General features: G+C 31.6%; 7 protein-coding genes across 7 annotated transcripts; 6 read left to right on the top strand and 1 right to left on the bottom strand.

Annotated features, from left to right (window-relative positions):
• Window positions 1-4,821: 4,821 nt before the first annotated feature.
• Window positions 4,822-5,684, top strand: OCT59_001157 (uncharacterized protein; the record flags this gene model as incomplete). Its single annotated transcript, XM_066139348.1, has 3 exons — window positions 4,822-4,881; window positions 4,940-5,311; window positions 5,388-5,684. 3 exons carry the CDS (start codon window positions 4,822-4,824, stop codon window positions 5,682-5,684), a joined length of 729 nt encoding a protein of 242 aa, XP_065988760.1.
• Window positions 5,685-7,448: 1,764 nt separating this feature from the next.
• Window positions 7,449-8,135, top strand: OCT59_001156 (uncharacterized protein; the record flags this gene model as incomplete). The annotated part of the gene is made up of 1 exon (XM_025327976.2): window positions 7,449-8,135. One exon carries the CDS (start codon window positions 7,449-7,451, stop codon window positions 8,133-8,135), a length of 687 nt encoding a protein of 228 aa, XP_025168667.2.
• Window positions 8,136-8,439: 304 nt separating this feature from the next.
• OCT59_001155 (uncharacterized protein) lies at window positions 8,440-9,591 on the top strand (the record flags this gene model as incomplete). Its single annotated transcript, XM_066139347.1, has 2 exons — window positions 8,440-8,890; window positions 8,972-9,591. 2 exons carry the CDS (start codon window positions 8,440-8,442, stop codon window positions 9,589-9,591), a joined length of 1,071 nt encoding a protein of 356 aa, XP_065988759.1.
• Window positions 9,592-9,714: 123 nt separating this feature from the next.
• Window positions 9,715-10,029, bottom strand: OCT59_001154 (uncharacterized protein; the record flags this gene model as incomplete). The annotated part of the gene is made up of 1 exon (XM_066139346.1): window positions 9,715-10,029. The coding sequence occupies one exon, from the start codon at window positions 10,027-10,029 to the stop codon at window positions 9,715-9,717; it is 315 nt and encodes a 104-aa protein (XP_065988758.1).
• Window positions 10,030-10,175: 146 nt separating this feature from the next.
• OCT59_001153 (uncharacterized protein) lies at window positions 10,176-10,871 on the top strand (the record flags this gene model as incomplete). Its single annotated transcript, XM_066139345.1, has 1 exon — window positions 10,176-10,871. The coding sequence occupies one exon, from the start codon at window positions 10,176-10,178 to the stop codon at window positions 10,869-10,871; it is 696 nt and encodes a 231-aa protein (XP_065988757.1).
• Window positions 10,872-11,045: 174 nt separating this feature from the next.
• On the top strand, window positions 11,046-11,915 carry OCT59_001152 (uncharacterized protein; the record flags this gene model as incomplete). The annotated part of the gene is made up of 1 exon (XM_025327979.2): window positions 11,046-11,915. The coding sequence occupies one exon, from the start codon at window positions 11,046-11,048 to the stop codon at window positions 11,913-11,915; it is 870 nt and encodes a 289-aa protein (XP_025168670.2).
• A 533-nt stretch (window positions 11,916-12,448) lies between these two features.
• On the top strand, window positions 12,449-12,724 carry OCT59_001151 (uncharacterized protein; the record flags this gene model as incomplete). Its single annotated transcript, XM_066139344.1, has 2 exons — window positions 12,449-12,463; window positions 12,530-12,724. The coding sequence occupies 2 exons, from the start codon at window positions 12,449-12,451 to the stop codon at window positions 12,722-12,724; spliced, it is 210 nt and encodes a 69-aa protein (XP_065988756.1).
• Between the last annotated feature and the right edge of the window lie 34 nt (window positions 12,725-12,758).

The raw sequence follows: 12,758 nt of genomic DNA, 5'->3' as shown, positions 1-12,758 counted from the left end.
GCCAAAATTAATAATTTTTTACCAGAATTATCAACACAAATTGAACACAAATTGAACACAAATTTCAGTCACGATTTATTTATGTCACACCCGTGTTGTTAATAATTAAATAAATAAATCTGCATTTTATTTATGATATGGGAAACGTGACCATAAATTCTTTAAGGATATAATTTTATTAAAACTCCTATATCAAGTGACTAAAAAATATATTTATTTACGAAATATTCATTTTGTTTATCAAATCGGGGTACTATGTGAACGACACCATGTATAGACTCTATAGCTACAAAGTTATATAATTCTATCAATTTTAAGTGAGGACATCCATATAAATATGGTTCCTTTTAGATTTAAAATCGTACCATTGAATTAATGCGAGATTTAGCGGTGGGTCTGTTAATACTTCTGCTAACAATAAGGCCTATAAATAATAAATATTTATTAATACTTTATAATAAATTATTACATAAATTGGAAAAATACCTGTCCATAACAAAGTCCTTTGTCTGATATATAATCATTTGATTCTTCAGAATCCATTGAAATAGCTATGTCGCTAAACCATACTTTATTATGATACCTGTTTGTGGCACGCATTATGGCACCATTTTCCAGTATTACCGATCCGTATATGTTTATTCGGGTTTCACCAATAATTGTGAACCCATCAAGTAAATCTAGATATGAATCCAGACAACTTATAAATCTAGCAAAACCGGTCTGCATTTTATTGTCTACGGAATCTTTTTTTCATTAAAAAATGTATTTGCATCTTGTAAAGAGAAATCAAAGAGTCTTGCAGAAAATTTACAAGTGCGAGGTGTTTTTGCCGGATTCACTGAATGTTGAGACATTCTAATAGATATTGCTTGACGTTTTATCTATTAATTTAATTTCCATCTTAAGTTATATAATAAATATATACAATAAATAAATTTCCAAATACTTACAGTTCGTAAAAGCTGAGGTTCGACATCTTTTTTATTGCTAATTCGGTAGGGTATTTTAACGAAATATTTGTGGAGACTTTCGTAAGTTTCTGTGGTATAGCCATTTATTGCGCCATAAGATCGTATTGAGTCAATAATGTGATAAACCCATGAATGCAATTTAGGCAACTTCAAATTGGAAGGAGAAACAAATTTAAAAGCCTTCGACAAACATCCGCGCCCATCTATGTATTGCATCCTAAAATTTAAATGTTAATTTAATTTATTTAATTTAAATTTTCGATTTTACTAAAATTTTAATACATACATTAAATTTCTCCAAGTCACTTTCACTAAATTCTTCATATCTACTTAAAATATACATTTCATTCCAATATTCGTACAATTTCACAAGATCATCATTATTTACAAAATTATCTACTTCGTTATTATTTTCATCATATAAATTATCAATAACAAATATCATGACTTTCATCAAACTTCGATATTCATTAGCAGTTAATCTTGCAATTGACTGCAGTCCATTGGAAAAAATTTTAATGGCGGGAAAACGTGGAATTGCTGCTAGACGGCGATCTACTTCTTCAACTAATTTATTACCATTAACATGTTGCAATTTTAAGATATCGCACGTGAAGATAATTTGATAACGAAATAAACCTAAATCTAAATGATGCATTCTGTCAGGAACAGTAGCCAAGTAGATATTTATATTCCTTGATAATATAAATATTTATAATTAATATATATATATGTTATTATAATTATTTCTACTTTTGCATACTTACGGCAAATCCCAAAAAAAATTAGGTACAGATTCTATGCAAACAGATTTTTGTGTATCATTTTCAAAATATTTACGCATTTCATCATGATTTCTTAGTATTACATCATTAACCGATAAGTTTATATTTGCAAGATTGTCCCTTTTAATTAAACAGGAGTGACATGGAAGGCTTGAATTGGAGGATTTATAAACTAAACAAAAACTTGCGGCTTCTGGCCAATCTGCAATAATAGTTGAAACTCTAGGATAAAACCAGGTATTTTCATTATTTATAAAAAGGTCTATACCATCTTTTAATAAAATAATAGGTTCTAGTAAATGACGTAAAGATTTATGAAAGGTATCACGAACCAGATCTTTATTTGCAGCTTCTAAAATTGGTAAATATCCCAAAAGTTGCTTTGCATCCTGTTTATTACGACGCCATATTGGGATATTGCCTAATGAAATATATATTGGATGCAATTGACTTTTTCCTAATGTATCTGTAGTTGTTGCATCTGAATATAAAATAATTGATAATAATTTGGAACCAGTAGGTAAGGATTCTTGCGTAGTTTTCCACCATTTTCCAGTGTTTTGTTCACTGTAAATACTTTCTCTATTATACTATAAAATAATATAAATAAATTAAAATAAATATTATTTAAATTATTGAATTAACTAATATTTACTATTTACCTCATAGTTTTCGTAAGATAGCGCAAAATTTTGTGTTATGTCAGGAACAGTTAAGATATTTTTGATGCACTGTATTAAGTTTTGATAATAAAGAAAATAATCTTTATCCTTATGTTTTGTTATAAGAACTTTACTAAATTCTAAATTAGAAAACTTCATATTATTCATAAATGCTCGTCCCTGTTCAATATTTTTTGGTAATGGTGATTCTGTAAGATTTGAATGTTTATTAAAAAAACGTATTATTTCATTACCACCTTTATTGTTTATTTTATATTTCGTTACTAATAACATTAGATCTTTATAAGCATCATTAGGAAATTCTGTGCAAGTTTTGGTATTGAGATTTTTGGGTTCTTCAAAAATTTCAGGCTCTTCAGATGAATCTAATATATTTTCAAAGTTACTATCTTCAAGGCTCATCTCTGATATTGCACTTCCAATACTGTCAAATGACATATTTTGTACATTATTATCATCATTCACCTAAAATTATAAACCAAAATGAGTTAGTATAATTTGAGCTTTTTCTTTAAAAAGAATAATCTGGAATAACATAATTACCTCAACTTTATCATTTTCATATTCACTACTTAGATTACTTCTTGTATCCATTTCACTGCTATATTTTTCACTATCATTATTATCATCATCATCTTCTACTTCTACTTCTACATTTTTTAAGCATTTTTGGGCGTGTTGAGTATATGCAAAGCGTTGACTGAATATTCGCATACAAAGGGGGCATTTGAAACTCATGTTACTAAATTAACACGTCAAATTTGATGAAAAGTATCAATTCACTATTTAATTTATATGAGATTATGTGTGCTAATAAAATTATATTGCAAATTCATTGTAAAAATTTAATGAATTAATTGAATGGATTACAATTGATTGAGTTATTTGAATAGACACGACTACGCAAATTTACGCATTAATGAATGGAACTGGCTGTAAGAATCTGGTGGCTAATATCGCGGAATCATTCGCAATTTTACGCATTATAGCAAAATTTAAAATATGCGAAACACTCAGCAATTTTGCTGTCGGGAACTTGCCGAGTTCGTGGGTTGGCAAATCTAAAAATAAATGTAACAAGTCTATGATGTACCATATAAATATTGTTTATTATTTTATTTACTATTTCAATTTGCCGGCAACCTGCCAAGTGAATCTGACAGCAAAAGTGCTGAGTGTTTCGCATATTTTGAATTTGCTGTAACGGGCTGTAAGAATTCGAATGGCTTATTCAATCGGCTAATCATCTGATAATCAGCCGCAAATTTATTGGCTTAACACGGCAAATCACTTTTACAATAATGGACGGATGATCAGCCACAAATTTATGCGATAATCAGGTTATAAGCGCTCAAGATCACTATCAATCTGATCAGCCAAATGAGTTCACTGGCTGCAACTTTTTTTTTCCATGCATAAAAGCCTCAACATGTGTAACATGTTATTTTTTTATAAATTGGATTTGATTAATATTTCGATTGTACTATGTGCTTTTACGAGAGTTTTTTTTTAAAGTTCTCTTATGAAAGTGTTACAATATTTTTTCGTAATATCACGATGCAAAATTTTTGCATTAGTACATTCATTTTTTGTAATATTTCGCATTAGTTCATCCATTTTTCGCAATATTTCGCAAGTTTTTCTTCTTTTTTAGTATAGAATGGCGGAAATTACCTTATGACAGCTTGCCTCCTTTTTCTGAATTTCTGATTCATGTATTTCCCCCTTTTTCCTCATCCTTTTCGAATTTTCTAGTTCACCTTTTTCTCATATATTTCCTCTTTTTTCTCATATATTTCCTCCTTTTTCTCATATTTTCATTTCAAATTTATTATCATAATGGCTACAAAGCGTGGCGAGAAATGAAGAATTGACGATAATGAAAGATTTTCAAAACGTAGTACTGAGGGTAGCGAAGCTGAGAAGCGAGTGAGAATATCCGATGATAGTGTTGATGGTATATATGACATAATATGTATCATATTCTTTATAAAAGAAATTATATAATATATAGTTAAATTATATTTTATTGTTAAAGTTAATAAAAAAACAATAGAAAAACTATTAAGAACCAATTCGCAGATAATTTCTAAGCTTGAAGTTCTTATCACCGGACAAAAAAATCTCGAAACCCGTCTCTCGAGCATAGAAAAAAAGCTCAACAATAATAACAAAAATAATAATAATACAATAGATCCGGAGTATGTAAAGGTAATAAAGATGAATATTATTTAATGTAAACCTGAAATGCTAACCTCGTTTGATTAGGAGCTCGTTAAGAAGGTGTCGAAAATTTTATTTGAAAATTTTGTTTATCCTTCGCAAGACGAGTACAAACTCGCTACCGAAAAATATTTAAAAGACGAAAATCCGGAATTTATGCGCCAGTTCAAAAAAAATCAATGGATTATTTTTTTCGAAAAAAAAATTGCCCCGACTGTAAGTTAAAGCAATTATGAATTTTATTAAATTTTATACTAACATTTTTTTTTAATAGTTAGTACAACAACATAGAAGCATACGAGGGACGTTCACGTCTAGAGTTAAAGACGTTATGTATTCTGTTTTCGAAGCGACTGGGCATAAATTACCGTCTATTAACACTCAGGCTAGTCCGTCAAAGATTCAGGAATGGAAGAGTAAGGCGGAGGTGAAAAGATGTTACAACAACCTATTTAAAAAGGTTAAAGATGGGCAACCTACGACATATATGTCGCTGATAATTGATAAGTTGCGAAAAGAAAATAAAAATCCCTCAAAAACACAAATAGCGTATGCGATTAGCATATGTGAAACGTACTTAAATCCTAATAATCAAAACATTCAAATGAGCGAAAGTATAATGAAGTCGAAGATAATCAACAACTTAGTAAGTTTTTAATTTACAATTTGCAAAATGTGAATTATTTGAATTACAGTTTATTTATTTATTTATTGATTTTTAGCAAAAGTTGGAAAATAGGGATAAATTTACACATTCGGATGATGATTCTCATGATGGTAATGATGTAGACGATGGTGGTGATAGAGCAGCTGATGATAGAGCAGGTGCGGCTGATGATGGTGTGACTAACGATGGTAGGCCTAACGATGGTGCGGCCAACGATGGTGCGGCCAACGATGGTGCGGCCAATGATGGCATAGCTGACGATGATATACTTTCTATTAACTCTTATAACACGGAGGAGGAAGGTCGGTATGTAAATAGTTTATTAGAGAATTATGGGTTGCATAAAAAATAAATATTATTTTTTATATATATCACACGTAATAGCATTTTTTTTACCATAATTAATATAGTTTTAATAAATAAAATGGTTATTAATTCTTAACAACACGGGTGTGACATAAATAAATCGTGGCTGAAATTTGTGTTCAATTTGTGTTCAATTTGTGTTGATAATTCTGGTAAAAATTTGTTAATTTTGGCCAAATTTCGTTAAATTTGTTAAATTTGTGTTGAATTTGTGTTGATAATTTTTAATTTATCACGAGGGGATAATATTTAGTAATTGTGCATATACAATTTCTGTGATTTTTTAAAATGCGGATTTCCGTAATTTTACGATATCGTATTTTCTGGCCAATCAAATTAGGCTGATCCTTGCATGTGATTTAATCATTTAATCATTTAATCATGCACGCGTTTTTGTCTTATTTATTTTTGTTTCTTATTTCTTTATTCTTTTGTTCAATATTTTTAATTTTTTTGTCTCTTCTTTCTATTATTTCTTTAATTATATACAATATATTTACATATATTTCATAATTTATTGCTTTGCAGGTATAGAAATATTTGTTTATTAATACTAATTATTTTCATTTTTTTTTACCTCTTTGTTATTTTGTATCGTAATACTAACAATAATATCCATGTTTCCTTTATTCCTTTTTACTTGTACTTTAATACTAACGATACTAACAATACTAACAACATGTTTATTTTTTCCTTTCTCTTTATTTCTTTATTCTTTTGTTCAATTACTTTGCAGGTATAGAAATATTTATTTATTAATACTAATTATTTTAATATTAACGCGTTTTTTTTTTACCTCTTTGTTACTTTATGTTGTAATACTAACAATACTATCTACGTTTCCTTTATTTCTTTTTACTTGTACTTTAATACTAACGATAATATCCATGTTTCTTTTACTCCTTTTACTGTTTCTTTAACTCTTTTTACCTTAATACTAACAATAATAACAATATTTCTTTTATCTTTATATCTAATACTAACGTTACTATAGCTGTTTCTCTTCTTTTTACGTCTAATAATATTGTTACTCTACTCTTTCTTTTTTTACTTTTATGTATTCTGTATATATTAATAAATACTTGTAATTTTTTATGATTATATCTAATAAAACATATATTATATAAACTTATAGTACAGAAAATGAAGTATTATTTATCGAAATATTTTGAAATATTACGAAATATTAAGTTGTGTAAAATCACAGAATATTACGAATCGTCAAATTATGGAACATTACGCATCATAGAATTTTGAAATATTTTAAAAAGTTGCGAAGTATTACGCAGTAAAATTACGGAATATTACGAATCGTAAAATTACGAAGCCTTGCATACAGTAATATTTTGAAATATTTTAAAAAGTTACAAAATATTACGCTTACGCAAACTTGCGGCGGGTCTGAAAACTTACGAAATATTATGTAAAATTACGAAATATTGCGAACCGCAAAATTACGGAATATTACAAATCGTAAAATTACGAAGCTTTGCATATCGTAATATTTCGAAATATTTTAAAAAGTTACGAAATATTACGCTTACGCAAACTTGCGGCGGGTCTGGAAGCTTACGAAATATTATGATGTGTAAACTTGCGCAACTTTTCGCACTATATAATTTCCTGATGTAAGATACTGTATCCCGCCCTATTTGTTTCTCAATTATGGTACAGATGTGGTGCCCCTATTTTATGGAAACGCATTGAGCTAAAGTGGGAAAATAAATGTCACTCTCCATTGAAAAAATTCATGAAAATAGTACGAAAAAGACAAAAGCCAGTTTATAGCTCAAATCTAACTCATCTAGAAATTTCAAACTACCATCCACTTTCAGATAAAAAATTCAATGGTATTGCGCGTTTATTCCCAAATATAGTCCATTTAGATTTAAATTTTAGCACAGGATTTAGCGATAAAACATTAAATCGAGTAGCAGAGACATACCCTAATCTGAAGTATCTCAATTTGCAAAAGAGTAGGTACGAATACTCTAATGGTGGGAAAGTAACTGATAAAGGTCTATGTGCAATTGCACGATCATGTCATAAACTAGAATATCTAAATATTTCTTGTCATACAGAGATTATTGGGATATCGATTTGTGATATTATCCATTCTTGCCCAAGGCTTCAACATCTTGAATTTAGCTATTGCAAATTTACTAATGAGATTATCAAAGAAATTGCTAGTTCATGTCTTAATTTAAAGTATCTCAAATTGAAAGGGTGTGATGTTAGCAAAGAAGCGCTCGTTTCACTTAATCCAAATTTTCATGTTGAGAATTTCGTGTGTACTATAACACCACCCTCTCTTTGTGAATATCCCGGGATGTATGTAGTGTCAAGGAGACTGAGAATGTCAGTTGATGCACCAAGAGATATTAAGTCCATACATGATTATGTTAACGATGAACTAATGAGGAATGGACATTGTTAAAACAAGCGTTAGGATTTCGCAAACAATCTGATCTGGAGGGATTTTTTTCTGATCACACCCGTTGCATTCATAGTTCTTGGACCGGATTGGCCTGATTATTATTCTGATTTAGTATTAGAAATGCCATGGTTTCAAGAAAATGGTGCAACTTTGGATATATGCAATTCAAAACTATTATTAGAACGATAATTTTGCGATCCCATTCAAAGAAGTAAAATGAGAATAACAATCCGGAGCAGGCCGAAGATGCTTTGCATAATAATGTAATTTTATTTTTTGTTTAAAGATACAGCATATATTTTTTATGGCGCAATCAAACATCTTTTATTTACCAGAACTATTAGAATATATTTTACATTTTTTAGCGATAGATAAATCCCTCTATCCCGCTCTATATGTTTCCCGATTGTGGTACAGATGCGGTGCCCCTATTCTATGGAGACGCATTGAGCTAAAGGGGAACGATCCCAAAGCAAAGAAATTCATAGAATTAGTATGTGGGAAGCAAAAGCCAATTTATAGCTCAAAACTAACCCATCTCGAAATTCCATACTATAATCCACTTTCAAGTAAGAAAATTGAAGGCATCGTAAGAACATGCCCAAACATAATTCATTTGAATTTCGAAAATTGTGTGGGTTTTAGTAATAGAGCATTAAATCAGCTTAAAGCATACCCCAATCTGAGATATCTTAATTTATGTAGTAGTGGTATTATGGGTGATAAAGCTTTATGTGGAATGGTGGGATCATGTCGTAAAATAGAATATCTAAATATTTCTTTCTGCCAAGGCATTACTGATAGATCTTTAATCAAAATTGCGGACAGTTGCTAAGCTTTACAAGAGTTTCATTTTGCTTGTGCGCATTTGATTTCTGAAAGATTTATAAGTCACATCTTAAACTCATGCCCAAATTTACGAAGATTCAGTATTCCGGGTAGTTGTCGAAGAAAAAATAAATGTGATATATTAGTAGAAAAACTTCTTACTGTAGAGAAACACCTTAATGTAGAGAAACATCTTAGTGTAGAGTATCTTGATTTTGTTAGGTGTGCTTACGTCGCCGAGACTTCAATTTGCAATGCCATTCATTCCTGTCCAAATCTCCAACATCTCAACCTTAGTTTTTGTGGAATTACTGATGTAACTATCAAAGAAATTTCTCGTTCGTGTCTTTATTTAAAATATCTTAATCTGGAGGGGTGTGCTAATATTACTAAAGAAGCCATAGATCAGCTCGTTTCACTTAATCCAAATATCCATATCAAGAATTTCGTGGATACTTTATCGCCCCCTGATCTCATTGGGGTAGTTATAAATCATCTTACACAGAACAACATTGCTAGTAGACAGACTTTAGCTCAGAGAATTTTAGATCTAAGTATGCGAGATAATTTGCAGTGGTATTCCGATCCAGGGTTGGCTAGATCTATAGTCCAGAGTGACGATCATTAGCTCAGAAGATTTTTTTTGCATCTAGATGTGCCCTGTGCGACAAAAAATATAGATTAGCTAACTTGTTCTAGACCTTCAGAATTAACGGAAGCCCTTTCCGGTAAAACAAATCATTTTTACTTCCTATCGATGAATTTCTGTATTATCACACTTGGAACATCTCTTGCCGAAGGCGCTAAAGGCAAGGGACCGTCTAAACTTTTGAAGATATGCTCTTGCATTTTTATCGGCTTCTGATCTACTTATTTCTGAATTAGTATAACTGACAATACCAAGATCACCGTGAATTAAGCTTATATCCCATTCCAAATATAAAAGCAAATGATAAATTTCCCCAAGTGACATAGTTTCCCCCTCACATGTCGCTTCAACGAGATCTTGTATATTTCGATGTAATATAGAAAGGATAGGGAGGATATGCGCATCGGACCCCTCCATTATCTGTACTATCTGTACTAATTCCTCCACCAAATCAAAGAACAGCTGAAACTAGGCAGGCCTGCGCATGTACTCCTGTGCGACAGAAACAAGCAATGATCAACCTATTTTTCCGATTGAAAATATTTAATCAATCTACTAGCAAAATGTCAGATGACGAGATAGATACCGAGATAGAAGAAGGCTACGATGAATTTATCAAAGAATATGGATCGAGATATGAATGGGATAATGAAAGGAATCCCGATGAGTGGAGATACTGGGACGATCTTTTTTGCACAATCAAAACCTATTGGGAGACAAAGGCAGTTACGCGTTGGTGGGAGAAAGCTCTTAAGCAATTTGTACATGCTTTGCCTAGTGTAAAAAATCCATCGTCATTATTCCATGTATTTATACAATCCGATGTTTTCTATCTTCCACATATTTTGAGTCTGATAGAATTGCCATATTATCCGCATGAATTTCAAAGGGAAATATGGCCAGAAGGTATTGAGAAGTTCCAATGTAGATTGTTTATTCAAGGTGAAGAATTAATAGTGGATTACTGTTTAAAGGCGAAGAAAAGTAATGATATCATCAAACTCTGTAAAGGTCATTTTAGAAGTGAATTCTATAGTGGATTAATACGAGAAAATATGAGATGTATTGCAAAAAATATTTATTATCGTGAATTGGTAGAAATGCTTATTCAGGCGAAAAAAGAATCAGTGACTGGTATTATAACTGGGTTTAAAGATTATATTAGTCAGTCCGGTATTGCTAATCTGAATGGGGTACAATACTTATTGAGAGGTATACATTGGATAACTAACCCGAGCGAAGGTAGTCCGGAGCAGTGATCTTCAGCTCAGAAGATTTTTTGCTGAGCCACAGATTGTACGACAGAAAAAATAAGTGGATCACTAGACAGGTCTGTGCGACATAATAATTTTTGCATATATATTCGAAAAAGAAAACATATATGCCAACTATCTCTATTTTTTCCCGATTGAAAATTCTTCTAATCATATAAAATGCATACAGCTAATTTACTTGATCAGCTTGCGCCTGAACTAATACCATTTATTCTAAAAAATCTTTCGATACAGGATCTTAAAAAATGTTGCAGTATAAATAATATATGGAAAGATGAGGTGACTCGAGAAATTCGCAAAAGATTAATAGTGGAGTGTTTATTCATTTATGATAAAGTAACTGTTAAGGCATTGATTGACCCTAAATCCAGGTATAATAGTATCAGTAAAACACTTGCCCAAAAAATTGGTTTATATATTACTAGAATCTATGGTTCAGAATATCCCGCAGTAAAAGATCTTGGCATTGGCGCAACAAACGCTGGCAAGAAGGTAATGGTAAGAGGATGGGTTCGTGATGAAGAAGACGCTGGCAAGAAGGTAATGGTAAGAGGATGGGTTCGTGATGAAGAAGTCTCCATTTCTTTACCTAATATCTTTGAGCTGAAACCCCTCTCGTATGTGGGAAAATCAAACGAGCATTTCTTAGTCGTTGACAAGCCTGAATATGATGTGGTTTTAGGTAATAATTGGCTAATTAGGTTGGGATGTAGGATTGATAAACGCGATACAAGATATTGGGAAAATAATGAAGAGAAAAGACTTTATTACGTAAGAAATGGCATTGATATACTGTCTCCGCCGTTATATACATTCTACGAATTATTATTCCCTAATTTTACCGAAAATAACTCAGATGGGGAGGTCATAATAACCAAGTTTATCAAACATGATCGTGAATTCGACGGTGTAAGTGAGTATTATGATTCAGAGTATACTGAAACGGAATCATCCGGCTCTGAAACCGAATCAGAGGATGAATATGTCTATAGTAATAATGACCCTCTCCGTTTAAGATACTCGGACTAGTCCGGAGCGGTGATCACCAGCTCGGAAGAAATTGCTGGGCCACAATGCATGAATTCATGTGCGACAAAAAATAAGTGGATCACCAGATAGGTTGTGCGACACATTAATTTTCGCATATATATCGAAAAAAACATTAACCTTTATTCTTTATTTTTTTCCCAAACAAATGTGAGAAAAATGTGAAAGGAGGTCTAGTTGCAACACAGGACCTACCGTAAAAGTAAATACCGATGGCAGAAGCATATGTTATAAAAGGCTGGTGGACTCACATTTTCGAGATCGCCAGGCGTAAAACCGACTATATGTCTTTCTGGTAGATCTGATCCCAAAGGGATCTCTACATGTGAAGAGGTATGAGGATTCCGTTTACATGTGCTTTCATAGAACTCTTGGCATCATACGACAATGCTAATAATGTCTCATACCTCCTTAACTTCGGCTTGGCGCTCTTTTTCCTTCCCAACAGCAAGATATAAAGCATGTAGGAGTATGTGGAAGTTCAGCCAACTTTCCTCAAAAAAATTCCTAGAAACATGACGCAAAACAAGGTATGTATATGTCATAAATTATGTATGTATGGGGGCGGTTTTTCTCACTATGGCTCTTGTATTTAGGAATCGAAAATGGCCGATGACACCATCACTCTCAATTGTCTTATCATTCCTATAGGAAAACTTATGAATATTCCGGGTATTAAAGTAATACAATCAATTGTAGTTCGCAAACATGATAGTCCTAGTGAACTCGAGGCTGAAATTCAAAGCAGATTGGGGCATCATTTAATAAAATCCCTCTCAAATTTTGTATAATTCAAGCTGGAAGCGGTATTGAAAAGGAAATGGA

Source organism: Rhizophagus irregularis, chromosome 1, assembly GCF_026210795.1.
Source record: "Rhizophagus irregularis chromosome 1, complete sequence".
Taxonomy (NCBI): Eukaryota; Fungi; Glomeromycota; class Glomeromycetes; order Glomerales; family Glomeraceae; genus Rhizophagus; species Rhizophagus irregularis.
The sequence above is the reverse complement of the archived record's forward strand: the minus strand, read 5'-3'. Positions and strand labels throughout refer to the sequence as shown.